Genomic DNA, 13,178 nt, shown 5'->3' on the forward strand with positions numbered 1-13,178 from the left:
AGGTGGAGGGAGCAAGGAGAAGAGGGAGACCAAATTGGAGGTGGAAAGATGGAGTGAAAAAGATTTTGTGTGATCGGGGCCTGAACATGCAGGAGGGTGAAAGGAGGGCAAGGAATAGAGTGAATTGGAGCGATGTGGTATACCGGGGTTGACGTGCTGTCAGTGGATTGAATCAAGGCATGTGAAGCGTCTGGGGTAAACCATGGAAAGCTGTGTAGGTATGTATATTTGCGTGTGTGGACGTATGTATATACATGTGTATGGGGGGGGTTGGGCCATTTCTTTCGTCTGTTTCCTTGCGCTACCTCGCAAACGCGGGAGACAGCGACAAAGTATAAAAAAAAAAAAAAAATCCTTTTAAACTAGGTATTCCCAATCACCAGTCTCTTTTCAGCACACAGATCCACAAGCTTTTCACCATTTCCATAACACTGAATACCCCTTGTACACCAACTATACCCTTCTCTGCCACATTTCTCACCTTTGCGTTTAAATCATCCATCACTGATACCCTGTCACGTGCACCAAAGCTGCTGACACACTCACTCAGCTACTCCCAAAACACTTGCCTATCATAATCTTTCTTCTCATGACCAGGTGCATAAGTACCATTAAATCACTTATCTTCAGCCACTTTCAGTTTTACCCCCATCAATCTAGAATGTACTTTCTTACACTCTATCACACATTCCCACAACTCCTGCTTCAGTAGTAGTGCTACTCTTTCCTTAGCTAGTCTTCTCCTCTCACCATCCCCTGACTTTACTCCCAAGACCTTTCCAAACCATTCTTCTCTTTCCTCTTGAGCTTCGTTTCACTGAGAGCCAGAACATCCAGGTTTCTTTTCTCAAACATACTGCCGTACTACCTATCTCTCCTTTCTTCTCATCTTGATTACATCCTCTCACATTCTCTAGAGACCCCAACCTGAGCCTTCGGGGAGGATGATCACTCCCCGCTTGACTCATTTTTTGTTTCCCCTTTTAGAAATAGAAATACAAGGAGCAAGGAGGGGAGGGTTTCCAGCCCCCAGCTCCCACCTCCTTTAGGCACCTTGTATGACATGTGGGGTATATGTGGGAAGTATTCTTTCTTTCTTATTCCCAGGGAGGATACATGTGTGTCAGAGGTGGAGGGAACAAGGAGAAGTGGGAGACCAAATTTGAGGTGGAAGGATGGAATGAAAATGATTTTGAGTGATTGGGGCCTGAACATACAGGAGGGTGAGAGGCATGCAAGGAATAGAGTGAATTGGAATGATGTGGTAGACCAGGGTCGACGTGCTGTCAGTCGATGTCTTGGGTAAACCATGGAAAGGTCTATGGGGCTGGGATGTAGATAGGGAGCTTTGTTTTCGGTACATTACACATTACAGCTAGAGACTGAGTGTGAATGAATGTGGCCTTTTTGTGTCTTTTCCTGGTGTAACTCACTGAAGCAGGGGGTAGCATTTGCTGTTTCCTGTGGGGTGGGGTAGTGCCAGGAATGGATAAAGTCAGGCAAGTATGAGTATGTACATATGTATATGTTTGTGTATGTGTATGTATGTGTATGTATATGTGTGTGTGTGTTGATATGTATGTGTATATATGTGTGTATGTGCATGTATGGGCGCTTATGTGTATATACATGTATGTGAGTGGATGGGCTGTTCTTCATCAGTTTCCTGGAGCTACCTTGCTGACATGTGGAACGGCGATCTAGTATAATAGACTAATATAATGATATTTATATTTGTGTGTTTAAACACACACACACACACACACACACACACACACACACACACACACACACACACACACACACACACACACACACACATTTCCTGCCCCAAGAGTTCCTTCAATCTTTATGAGGCTCTTGCAGAAGTCAAGAAGCTGTCATGTTCACTTGTCAGGACCATTGGTCATAAAGGGTAGTAATGTTATGTGTTTAGGGAAATTTAGTTGTAGATGCCTGGTGTTTTCATTTTGTTAGTTGTATTGTAGACATGATGGGCCTTTGGATAGGTTGAAATGGTGTTTGTAGTGAAGTAGGGATGGGTGATGTCCAGAACATAGACGGGAAAGTGTAACTTGTGTTTGTCAGGGGAGGGTTGCTTTTTGGGTGTGTATGTATGGTGGAGTGGAGTTTAAGGCTGAGTTGGGAGAGCAGTTCTTTAGTGCTTGATTATTTATTTCAGTGTGTATGTGTTTTGTCATTGTTACATTGTTGTGTGCAGGGGAACTGTGGGTAGATGTTACTGAAATGTGAGGCAAGGGTAAACTTTTTTATTTCTACTTTGTGGTTGATGTTTAGATATGTAGTGGTTTGGATGGGAGAGGTCAAGTGCTGTTGCATAGAACTGAGTGCTGAGCATGTTGAAATGGTATTGTCTTGGGAGGATCTTTGTTTCTTAGTGTAAGTGTTGAATGTTTGTGATTGCTAGGCAGCCAGTGATTGTTCTGGGTGCCTATTTTGTGTGGTTTGCAGCTATTATGTATTTGCTTTTGAGAGGGTTGAAGACCATGCACGTAAGGCATGGTTTAGAGTGGATCAGATGAAATGTTTATAGAGGATATTAAGGGATTCTTTTTCTTGTCCAAATCTGATGCCAGTTAGTGTTCTGAGGGCATTTAGTTTTTGTTGCTTTTGTGTTGGTATTGGTGTGTTTCAAGTGTGTATGTTGTAAGTGATGCTTAGAATGGTTTAGTTTAATGGTTATGACTGTCCATTCAAAGTGACTGGAGGGTTTAAGCTGGACATGTGTCTGGGATTAAAAGACTGATTGATGACCTATATGGAGATGCAAACATACTATTCTTAGTGAGCCAATGTTCCCATTGTTTATCGCAGTGCTTTTTGTTTGTTGTTGCCACTTTGGTGTTGTGATGTGGTTATAAGGTCATTTGCATAGGAAGGAACTTTCATGTTTTGGTTAGAGGTAATGGGTTGTTGTGTAGTGATTGTTGTAGTTATTGTTCATTGAAGGTGACTGGAAGGTATAAGCTTGATTTATGTGTGTCTGGGATTAAAAGACTGACTGAAAATGTCTGTGGAAATGCAGACATTCTGTTCTCAATGAGCCATTGTTCCTTTCATGTATTGTAGTGCTTTATGTTTGTTGTTGCCACTGTGGTGTCAGGTTGCTGTGATGTGATTGTAACGTCATCTACATATGAAAGGACCTTCATGAATTGGTTTGTTAGAAATTATGGGAGGTGTGTGGGAAGTGATTGAAGAGGAATGGAGAAAGAACTGCACCTTGGGGTACTCTATGCCACTTTGACACTCCATGGTGACTGACTGAAATTGGCCAGTTACTTTATTGTTGTGGAGGGTGGTGTTAAATATCTTTTTTGTGAAGATATATCAGAGTACAGTGTTGAATGCTTTGTTGCTGTTGTTTGCCACTATTATTGTGCTTGAGGAGGTTTAGGGTTGGTTGAAGCCATCTAGGATATATTGTGTAAGTGTGTAGTGTGGTTGGATCTGAAGCCATGTCTTGTTGGTAAGATTGGGATGTTCTGTTTTATTTTGTTGCTGGTCAGTTTTTCACAGTGTTTAGATACTCATGATATAAGTGAAATAGGACAGTAGGAGGTTGGGGAATTCGGTGCTTTAGAGGATTTTAGGATTTGTATTATGTTTGCAAGTGTCCAGATGTTAGGGATTTTGTTGTTTAGCCTGGATTGGTTGAAAATATCTGAAAGTGTATTGATTGCAAATGGGCCAAAGTGTGTTATATGAAAGTTTGATATGTCATGGCTTGTAGAAGGAGAGTTCTTAATTAAATGGTTTGATTGCATTGATTTATCACTGGTAGTAAAGGGTGGGTGGGCAATTGTTTTTTTTATGGATTCTGTATACGTTCATCGTGACTCTCCTGTTTAGAGGTAAGTCTGGTTTGTGGCTGATTTTCAAGAAATGTTAGTGAAGGATGGGTGGGCAATTGTTGCTGGGTGAATTCTCTATAGGTTCATCATGACAAACCTGTTTAGGGGTGATTTTGGTTTGTGGCTGATTTTTGAGGAATGTCCCAGAGTATGATAGGTACTAGTTGGTTAGCAGCTGCAGACCAGGGAGGTATATGACTGGTACTACCTACCTGGGTATCAGCTGTGTTAGTGATGGCTGCATAGGAAACCAGCACTTCATTGTTTGTCAAGATGCACTCCTCTGACCCAGAGAACTGTCTTTTCTTTCTGTCTCACCCACATGTAGACTGCTGACATTTTCTCCACAAACATACAAGCTCTTCTTTTCACACGTAACACTTAACAACACTTAACTCACACAACTCATTCTTTGTAACTTTAGATTTTGCTGCAGTTAGGGTTATGTGCTAACCCTGCCATGTGGCAAAAATGGTTGGAGCAATTGATTGTAGTAGTAGGTAGGCACATTACACAGGAGCATCAGGTAGAAACACTTGGTAGAAGTAGTAGGTAGGAACATTAGGTGAGAGTATTAGGTAGAATTAGTAGGATGGAACATTAGGTAGAAGTAGGTGGTAGAAACATTAAGTACTATCCTCTGGAAACACTGACCAGTGTTGCCATGTGGCAGTGGCCTGATGAGGGTGAGGCATTTAAGGTGAAGAAGTGATGATTGGAGTTCACCAGTTATGGAGACTTGTCATGGCCACCCCCTTAAGGGAGTTCCTGGAAAGAATGGGCATAAGAGATTTACATAATCTCATGAGTATGTTTGTGCACTCTGGGAGAAAGGGGGTCATGGGAATGGGTCAGGAGTGCTTCAGGAATTAGGACTTGATTGGTGCGGTAATGTGAGTCTGCTTTAATGTGTGCCATATCATATGCATCATTTCATATACTACATATCACATATGGAGGATAGTCCATGATGTTGATATTCAGAATGTGTTTGTCCTAAAGTTACAGCTTAAGATTATCATCTCTCATTTTCTAAGTTGAATTTTCAGTGTTACTCAGAGGGGTAGTATATTCCTGCTCAGAGTTCTGTTGTCATCAAAATCTGTATTGTGTTGTAATATGTTGTAGTTTGAAATGGTTGTGGATATTCCAAGGCAGTCATTTAGCTAGTATCCAAATCCTTATGTATGCAGCTTTATCTTTTTATTTGACATACTTCATTCAAGTACTGTTAAGTGTAGAGAAGTTTTGTATGCGAGGAGCTTTGAAGGAAACTTTTACTGTATCTGTTGTTTCCTCCCTCTGGTGTATGGTTCTGATGGACCTGTTTTGTGGTCAGTGTATTTCTAGCTGTAAGCTGGTGGTCATCCTACTACATGAATGACCATGGTGTGGGTAATAATGTTTTACTAATTACTTTGTTTGTTCGTAAGGGCTGTGAATGGTAGGTACATGGAAGTCAGCTGGTATTAGGATATGTGTATTGATAGATTAATTAGATAATAGCCATGTTGTAGAAGTGCTTGACTTCTAAGCTCAAGATCAGAGGTTTCAGCCTTACTCCTGAATAGTTCTCAATATCTAGCGGCTTCAATTACTGGTATATAGGACCATTGTAAATGTCCTTCTGGTCTCATCTGTCATGCTACAGAAATTAGTCTTTTTGTGAGAAAGTGATTATCAGCAAAAACTCATGATCTCTTTGTCTTCCAGTTCCTTATCCTAAAGTTGGAGCGGCCTGCTGTGCTCAAGACCATAACTTTTGGCAAATATGAAAAAACCCACGTTTGCAATATCAAGAAATTCCGTGTATATGGTGGACTTTCGGATGACAATATGATTCTCTTACTTGAAAGGTACAAAACATTTGCCTGTTTCATAACTTTTTGTAAATCAACAGCTGTATTTACTAGTACTGTATTTTTTTTCTTAGGCTTGTGTTTTAAGAAAATAGTGATTCTGAAAAGTAGAGATTGTTCTTTTTTTTTATCACAGTTGCAAATTAGATTGATGCTAGTTCTGATAATGATAGTAGTAAAAAGCTTTGATTTTAGCACTTTTCAACATAGATATCACAAAAACCTCCGCCTGATTTAGATTTTTATGTATATGTCTATTATCATTAACTTCATTCCCAATTCCTTGGGATGGATCAGGTGCTTATAACTTAGTACACTCAAGCTTATTCTCAATCCTTGTCCATCATGTTAAAGTGAGACATGAACCTTCACAGTAATATGAGTGCTTCTCACTTTTGTACCCTTCATGAATTAGATCATTAAGTGAGGCATTGACACCATCTTTCCATACAAAAAGCATTGCAGTTGCTGTGATATTATCAGTTAGGATGTTTCTCATTGCTTCCATGCTTATTGATTATCAATCATTGGTTCATCAGGAAATGACTTCAGCCACAGATTAATTTTTTGTAAAAGCATCAGTAATTTTTTCATGCATGTTTCTCGTTTTTCCTGGTATTGTGTTGGATATTCTTGCTGCTACTTTACATGGCTCCTGTTCAGTTTTGTTTAATGTCCCTTTGGTGTACCCTAATTTCACTTCTAGAAACTTTCATCCATCTCTATATATGTGCAACACCTTCCACAGAGCATGTCTATCAACTATAACAAAAGCTTTCTTCAGATCCATAAATGCCACTTACTGGTCCTTCTTTATTATTATTATTATGCCTTGTTGCTGTCTCCTGTGTTAGTGAGGTAGCGCAAGGAAACAGATGAAAGAATGGCCCAATCCACCCACATACACATGTATATACAAACACATCCACACACACACATATACATACCTTTACATTTCAACATATACATATATTAACATACACAAACATATACATATATACACATGTACGTAATTCATACTTTCTGCCTTTATTTATTCCCGTTGCCACCCCGCCACACATGAAGTGACACCATCCTCCCCCACACGCGCGTGAGGTAGTGCTAGGAAAGACAACAAAGGCCACATTCGTTCACACTCAGTCTCTAGCTGTTATGTATAATGCGCTGAAATTACAGCTCCCTTTCCACATCCAAACCCCACAAAACTTTCCATGGTTTACTCCAGATGCTTCACATGCCCTGGTTCAATCCATTGACAGCATGTCGACTCTGGTATACAACATCATTCCAGTTCACTACTCCTAGCACGCCTTTCACCCTCCTGCATGTTTAGGCCCCGATTGCTCAAAATTTTTTCACTCCATCCTTCCACCTCCAATTTGGTCTCCCACTTCTCCTCGTTCCCTCCACCTCTGACACATGTATCCTCTTTGTCAATCTTTCCTCACTCATTCTCTCCATGTGACCAAGCCATTTCAACACACCTTTTTTTGCTCTCTCAACCACACTCTTTTTCTTACCACACATCTCTCTCAACCTTTCATTACTTACTTGATCAAAGCACCTCACACCACATATTGTCCTCAGACATCTCATTTCCAACACATCCTACCTCCTCCGCACAACCCTATCTATAGCCCACACCTTGCAACCATAAAACATTGTTGGATCCACTATTCCTTCAAACATACCCATTTTTGCTTTCTGAGATAATGTTCTTGCTTTCCACACATTCTTCAATGCTCCCAGAACCTAACCCCTCTCCCCCACCCTGTGACTCACTTCTGTTTCTATCGTTCCATCCGCTGCCAAATTTACTCCCAGATATCTAAAACACTTCACTTCCTCCAGTTTTTCTCCATTCAAACTTACCTCCCAATTGACTTGTTCCTCAACCCTACTGTACCTAATAACCTTGCTCTTATTCACATTTACTCTTAACTTTCTTCTTTCACACACTTTACCAAACTTAGTCACCAGCTTCTGTAGTTTCTCATCCGAATCAGCCACCAGCGCTGTATCATCAGTGAACAAAAACTGACTCATTTCCCAAGCCCTCTCATCCACAACAAACTGCACACTTGCCCCTCTCTCTAAAACTCTTGCATTCACCTCCCTAACAACCCCATCCATAAACAGATTAAACAACCATGGAGACAGCATGCATTCTTGCTGGGAACCAATCACTTTCCTCTCTTCCTACTCATACATATGCCTTACACCCTCGATAAAAACTTTTCACTGCTTCTAGCAACTTACCTCCCACACCATATACTCTTAATACCTTCAACAGAGCATCTGTATCAACCCTATCATATGCCTTCTCCAGATCCATAAATGTTGCATACAAATCCATTTGTTTTTCTAAGTATATCTTACATACATTCTTCAAAGCAAACACCTGATCCATACATCCTTTACCACTTCTGAAACTACACTGCTCTTCCCCAATCTGACGCACTGTACATGACTTCACCCTATCAATCAATACCCTCCCATATAATTTCCCAGGAATACTGAACAAATTTATACATCTGTAATTTGAACACTCACCTTTGTCCCCTTTGCTTCTATTTCTGTAATTATTTTTTGCTCACATTTATCAAAACAAACACTTGATCCACACATATGTAAATATATATAGATGTTGCTGAACTCTGCCGGCTTTTGGTTACAGCACAAATGAAAAGTCACCTTTAGTGAGGTTTTGTCACCGCGAGTATAGGATCATTAAAGTTCTTACTCCAAAAGTGTACACACTTCCAGCTTCTGGAAGTAACACAGTTTTAGGCTGCAGGACCTTCTGGAAAGAGTTCCAGATTAACAACAGGACTCTTTCTTAGAAATTGATCCTAAGAATATTCTTAGAAATATGATCCTAGGGTAATTTAGAATGAAAGTATAGTTATATTTAGTGTTCCTGAATTCCACCTGCTTGGGGGGGTAACGCTGCAAGTGGAAAGTCATCATTTTGTAAGGCTATATCACCTAAGATACAATCTTGTCGAACGTCTTCTCACTCTATGGGAGTTTTAATTTCCCTGAGCCTGGAGGTAACATATCCTTGCAGTTGCAGGAGCTCTTGGAATTGGGATCCTGGGGCAGTTGTAAATAGATTAATAAATGAATAGATAAATAAATGAATGAATAATAAATGAATTGATAGATAAATATTTTTTCATGCTTCTCCATTGTTTCCCTGCATTAGTGAGGTAACACCAGGAACAGATGAAGACATGCCACATTCTTTCACATCTGTTTTCAAGCTGTCATGTACAGTGCATCAAAACCATAGTTCCCTATTCACAGCCAGACCTCACAGACCTTTCCATGGTTTCCCTTCTTCACATGCCATGTTTCAGCCAGTGACAGCACATTGCCCCTTGTATACCACAATGTTCTAGTTCAGTCTGTCCTATAAGCACACCTTTCACCCTCTTGCATGTTCAGGCTTCCTATCACTCAAAATATTTTTCACTGTATCCTTCCAACTCCAGTTTGGTCTTCTCCTTTTCCCCTCTACTACCAGCATACTTTTCCTGTTTGTCAACCTCTCCTCACTCATTCTCTCCTTATGTCCGGACCATTTTAGTACACTCTTCTCGACTCACATGCACATTCTTCTTATTATCACATGTCTCTCTTGCCCTTTTATTATGTACTCAACCAAACACCTCACACCACATGTTGTCCTCAAACATTTCATTTCCAACGCCTTCCCCCTCCTATGCTCAGCCTTATCTGTAGCCCATGACTTACATCTATACAGCATTGTTAGGACTACTATACCTTCAAACATATCCATTTTTGCCATCCCAGACGATGATCTCTTTCCAAACACCCACAACCATCATCCCCTTGCCCACCCTATGCTTCACTTCCGTTCTTGTAATTCCTATCTTTGCCATGTCCACTCCCAGGTATTTAAAACAAATTTTCTCCATTCATATTCACATTCCAACTAACCTGTCCCTCTTTCCTACTAAACCTAATAACCTTGCTTGTACTTGTATTTATTATCAACTTCCTACTTTCACATACTCTTCCAGACTCAGTCATCAACTTATGCGTGTCTCACTTGTATTAGGTGGTAGGTTGTTGACAACAGCCACCTAGGGTGGTACTGCTGTCCTGACTGAGGTGTGCTTAAGTGGTACCTGAAACCATCTTACACTCTTCATGTCATGATTGCTGATTTTACTCTGTCTTATCAAAGCAGGACTACCTGGCTAGTCCTGTCACCTTCTTACAAGCACCATACACATTCTCAAACCTTGTTTATTGGTATTACTGTTGTTTCACATAAGTACTCTTGCCATTTTCTATAAACTCAAACATTTATAAGTATCATCGTGAAAGAGTCCATCAAAATATGGCCCTTTTGTCCCCAGCATTATGGAGTGCTAAGAATCTGCAGGTTTCTGCCTAACTCTACTGTCAGTGAGAGAGAGGGCTCTGGCACTAGTAGTACCAGCCCCTCCTATGACCTTTTCCTCTCTGTTAGATCTTCCTCTTTTTCTTTTCATTACACCAACATTCGTAGTCTCTAGTAACCTCTCCTGAGTTGAACATCATCTGTCTAGTGCCTTTCCAAATATCTTTCTTCTCTCTGAGACACAGTTGTTTAATGATGTTCTCACTAGTCCCTTTTTCATACCCGACTACAACCTCCACTCATGATTCCATTTCAAAGATGGTGTTTGTGCTAATTCCATCAACACACCTGTTGCATGCCTCAAGGACCTTGAGTCACCAAACTTTGATGTTATGCGGCTCAGTGTCTGTCTCCCTACTACCACACTTTTCCTTTGATTTGCTTATTGCTCTCCTAATTCTCCAAATTGTATATACTTCTTCGACTGTCTAAACTCCTTCCATAAGATTGTGACATCCTGTCACCCACAAGCTGAGATCCTTTACCTTGGGGATTTCAACATTCACCATGTGGAATGGTTAAATTCCTCCCATATAGATGGTGGAGGGATTGAAGCCCTCATGTTCTCCATTTATCACCTCTTCCTCCAAGACAACCTCTTCATCCAGTCCATGGTTTAACCATTCCTGTTCTGAGAGCATTCAGGCAAGGGATCAGGCGTATTGGGCATGGAAAAACTCTCCTTCCTCTGGTTCCCATTCAGCTTTTATCACTGCCTGTAATCGTTGCATGCATGTCATCCATGAGGTGAAGTGTTCCTTTATTCAAAGGAAGTGCAATAACCTCTCTCGTCATCCACCGATAGGTCTCTCTGGTCTAGAGTTTAGGGCATCTCTAACAACTTCTGTCACTCTACCTTTCCTTCACATTTCCATTCTGATGGTACTATAGCTATCTCTCCCATAACCAGAGCACCTCTCTTTGGTTCGTGTTTCTCTTCTAACTCCACCTTGGATGACTCTAACATTCCTTCACCCCCTGATGCTCCTCTTACTAAACCTATGCCTCTTCTTGTAATATCTTATCAAACTGTCCAAAAAGCACTTGTTTCTTTGGACACAAGCTAGGCTTATGGTCTTGATGGCATCCATCCCCGTGTACTGAAAGAGTGTGCCTTTGAACTTGCACCTGTGCTTGCTCATCTGTTACGTTTCTGTTTAAAAACCAAAACTTTTCCTTCATCTTGGAAGCATGCATTGATACATCCCATCTCTAAGAAGGTTGACTGTTCTGACCCCTCTAACTTTTGTCCTATTGCTTTGACATCTGTATCCAAAGTCCGTGAATCCCTCCTCAACTCCCATATCCTTAAACACGTCGAAAATCATAGTGTTCTCTCTGAGCTTCATCTTGGAAGCATGCATTGATACATCCCATCTCTAAGAAGGGTGACTGTTCTGACCCCTCTAACTTTCGTCCTATTGCTTTGACATCTTCTGTATCCAAAGTCCGTGAATCCCTCCTCATCTCCCATATCCTTAAACACCTCGAAAACCATAGTGTTCTCTCTGAGCACCAGTATGGCTTCCATAAGGTGAGATACATTGGTGATATTCTTTCCTATCTTACTAATATCTGATCATCATCCCTGAAAGATTTTGAGAAGCCATGTGTAGTTGCTCTTGACATATCTAAGGCTTTTGACAGGGTGTAGCACTGGGGTCTCATCTCTAAGCTCCCCTCTTTCGGCTTCCCTCCTTCACTTTGCCCCTTCATATTTAGCTTCCTCTCCTGCCAATCTATCTCTGTAGTGTCCCTCAGGGTTCTGTCATGTACCCCTACACTTTTTCTCCTTTTTTTCAATGATTTCGTCTCCACGAATAATCCACTGCACTCCTTCAATTCTGCTCCCTCTTCTCTCGCTCGATCTGCTTCTTGTCTTGACACAGCTTCCTCAGTAAACCCAGACGTGGACTGGATATCTCAATGTGGCTGAAGCAGTTCAGTGTTGTACAAACATTGAAGAGGTCTACAAGTTAAATAGAAAATAGAACACTAGTATTAAGATACTCGGTTTAATGTTTAAATGATATGATGGCAACTAGTACACCAAGACAAGGTATGACTGGTGACCTTGGCAGTGAGGGAAGACTGCCCTGTTGTCCACTGCACTGTGCTGCTTTCTCTCCTGATCAGTGTTGATTGGTTGGCCTAGATCACGCCAGGTCTTTGTGGGTGCCCAGGCTGTGTGAATGATGGTTTAAAAACAGAATGGCTTTGCCCGCCACATGGCACACACACACACACACACACACACACACACACACACACACACACACACACACACACACACACACACACACACGAACTGTGTCAAGTGAGGCAGCCTGATCTTGTGTTGTGTGTGGGGTTGCAGATGGTTGAGTTTGGGTGAGTTTGGTAGGGATGGTGGACACCCTCTGCGGTGGGGTCTTGCCACCTCTACTGGTTGGTCAGTTTCCAAGTGTGCAGGCTTAAGACAATCCATGGAGGTGGTCTCGTGTCTGCCACCCATGTCGATCATGAAAGCCATGGGATCATTTTGCAGTACTCTGAAGGGTCCCTTGTAAGGCTTTTGCAGTGGTGTATGAAGGGAATCTTGGTGAAGGAAGACATATTGGCAGTCTTTGAAGTTAGGTGGGGTGTACATGGTTGTGAGACTGTGTCAGGAAGTTGGGAGTGGAGAAAGCGTGCCCATCTTCTGACGGAGGCGTGTCAGCAAGGTTGGGGGTTGGTTCTTGATGTTTACATGCCCACAGAATGAAGTCCTCTGGGACTGTAAGTGGGATGTTGTACACCAGCTCATTTGAAGATGTTGCCAGGCTCTCCAGTGCATATACCTAGCATGACCCATGGCAATTTGTCCATCCAGTCTGGGCCTGTGAGCCAAGCCTTGAGGGATTCATTCATGTGCCAGTGAAAACATTCCACTAGGCCGTTTGCTTGTGGATGGTAGGCTGTTGTGTGGTGCAGCTTAGTGACGAGCTGCCCGGCCATTGCTAACCACAGCTCAGAGGTGAATTGTACATC

General features: G+C 41.6%; 1 protein-coding gene across 1 annotated transcript in view; it reads left to right on the top strand.

Moving 5' to 3' along the window:
* muskelin (muskelin 1) overlaps positions 1 to 13,178 on the top strand; it is a 512,022-nt gene that overhangs the window by 82,127 nt on the left and 416,717 nt on the right. Inside the window, exon 3 of the mRNA XM_071674329.1 lies at positions 5,589 to 5,731. Coding sequence (XP_071530430.1) covers positions 5,589 to 5,731 — 143 coding nt within the window. The remainder of the gene's footprint in view (positions 1 to 5,588; positions 5,732 to 13,178) is intronic.

This window comes from Panulirus ornatus, chromosome 19 (genome assembly GCF_036320965.1).
Source record: "Panulirus ornatus isolate Po-2019 chromosome 19, ASM3632096v1, whole genome shotgun sequence".
Classification (NCBI taxonomy): Eukaryota; Metazoa; Arthropoda; class Malacostraca; order Decapoda; family Palinuridae; genus Panulirus; species Panulirus ornatus.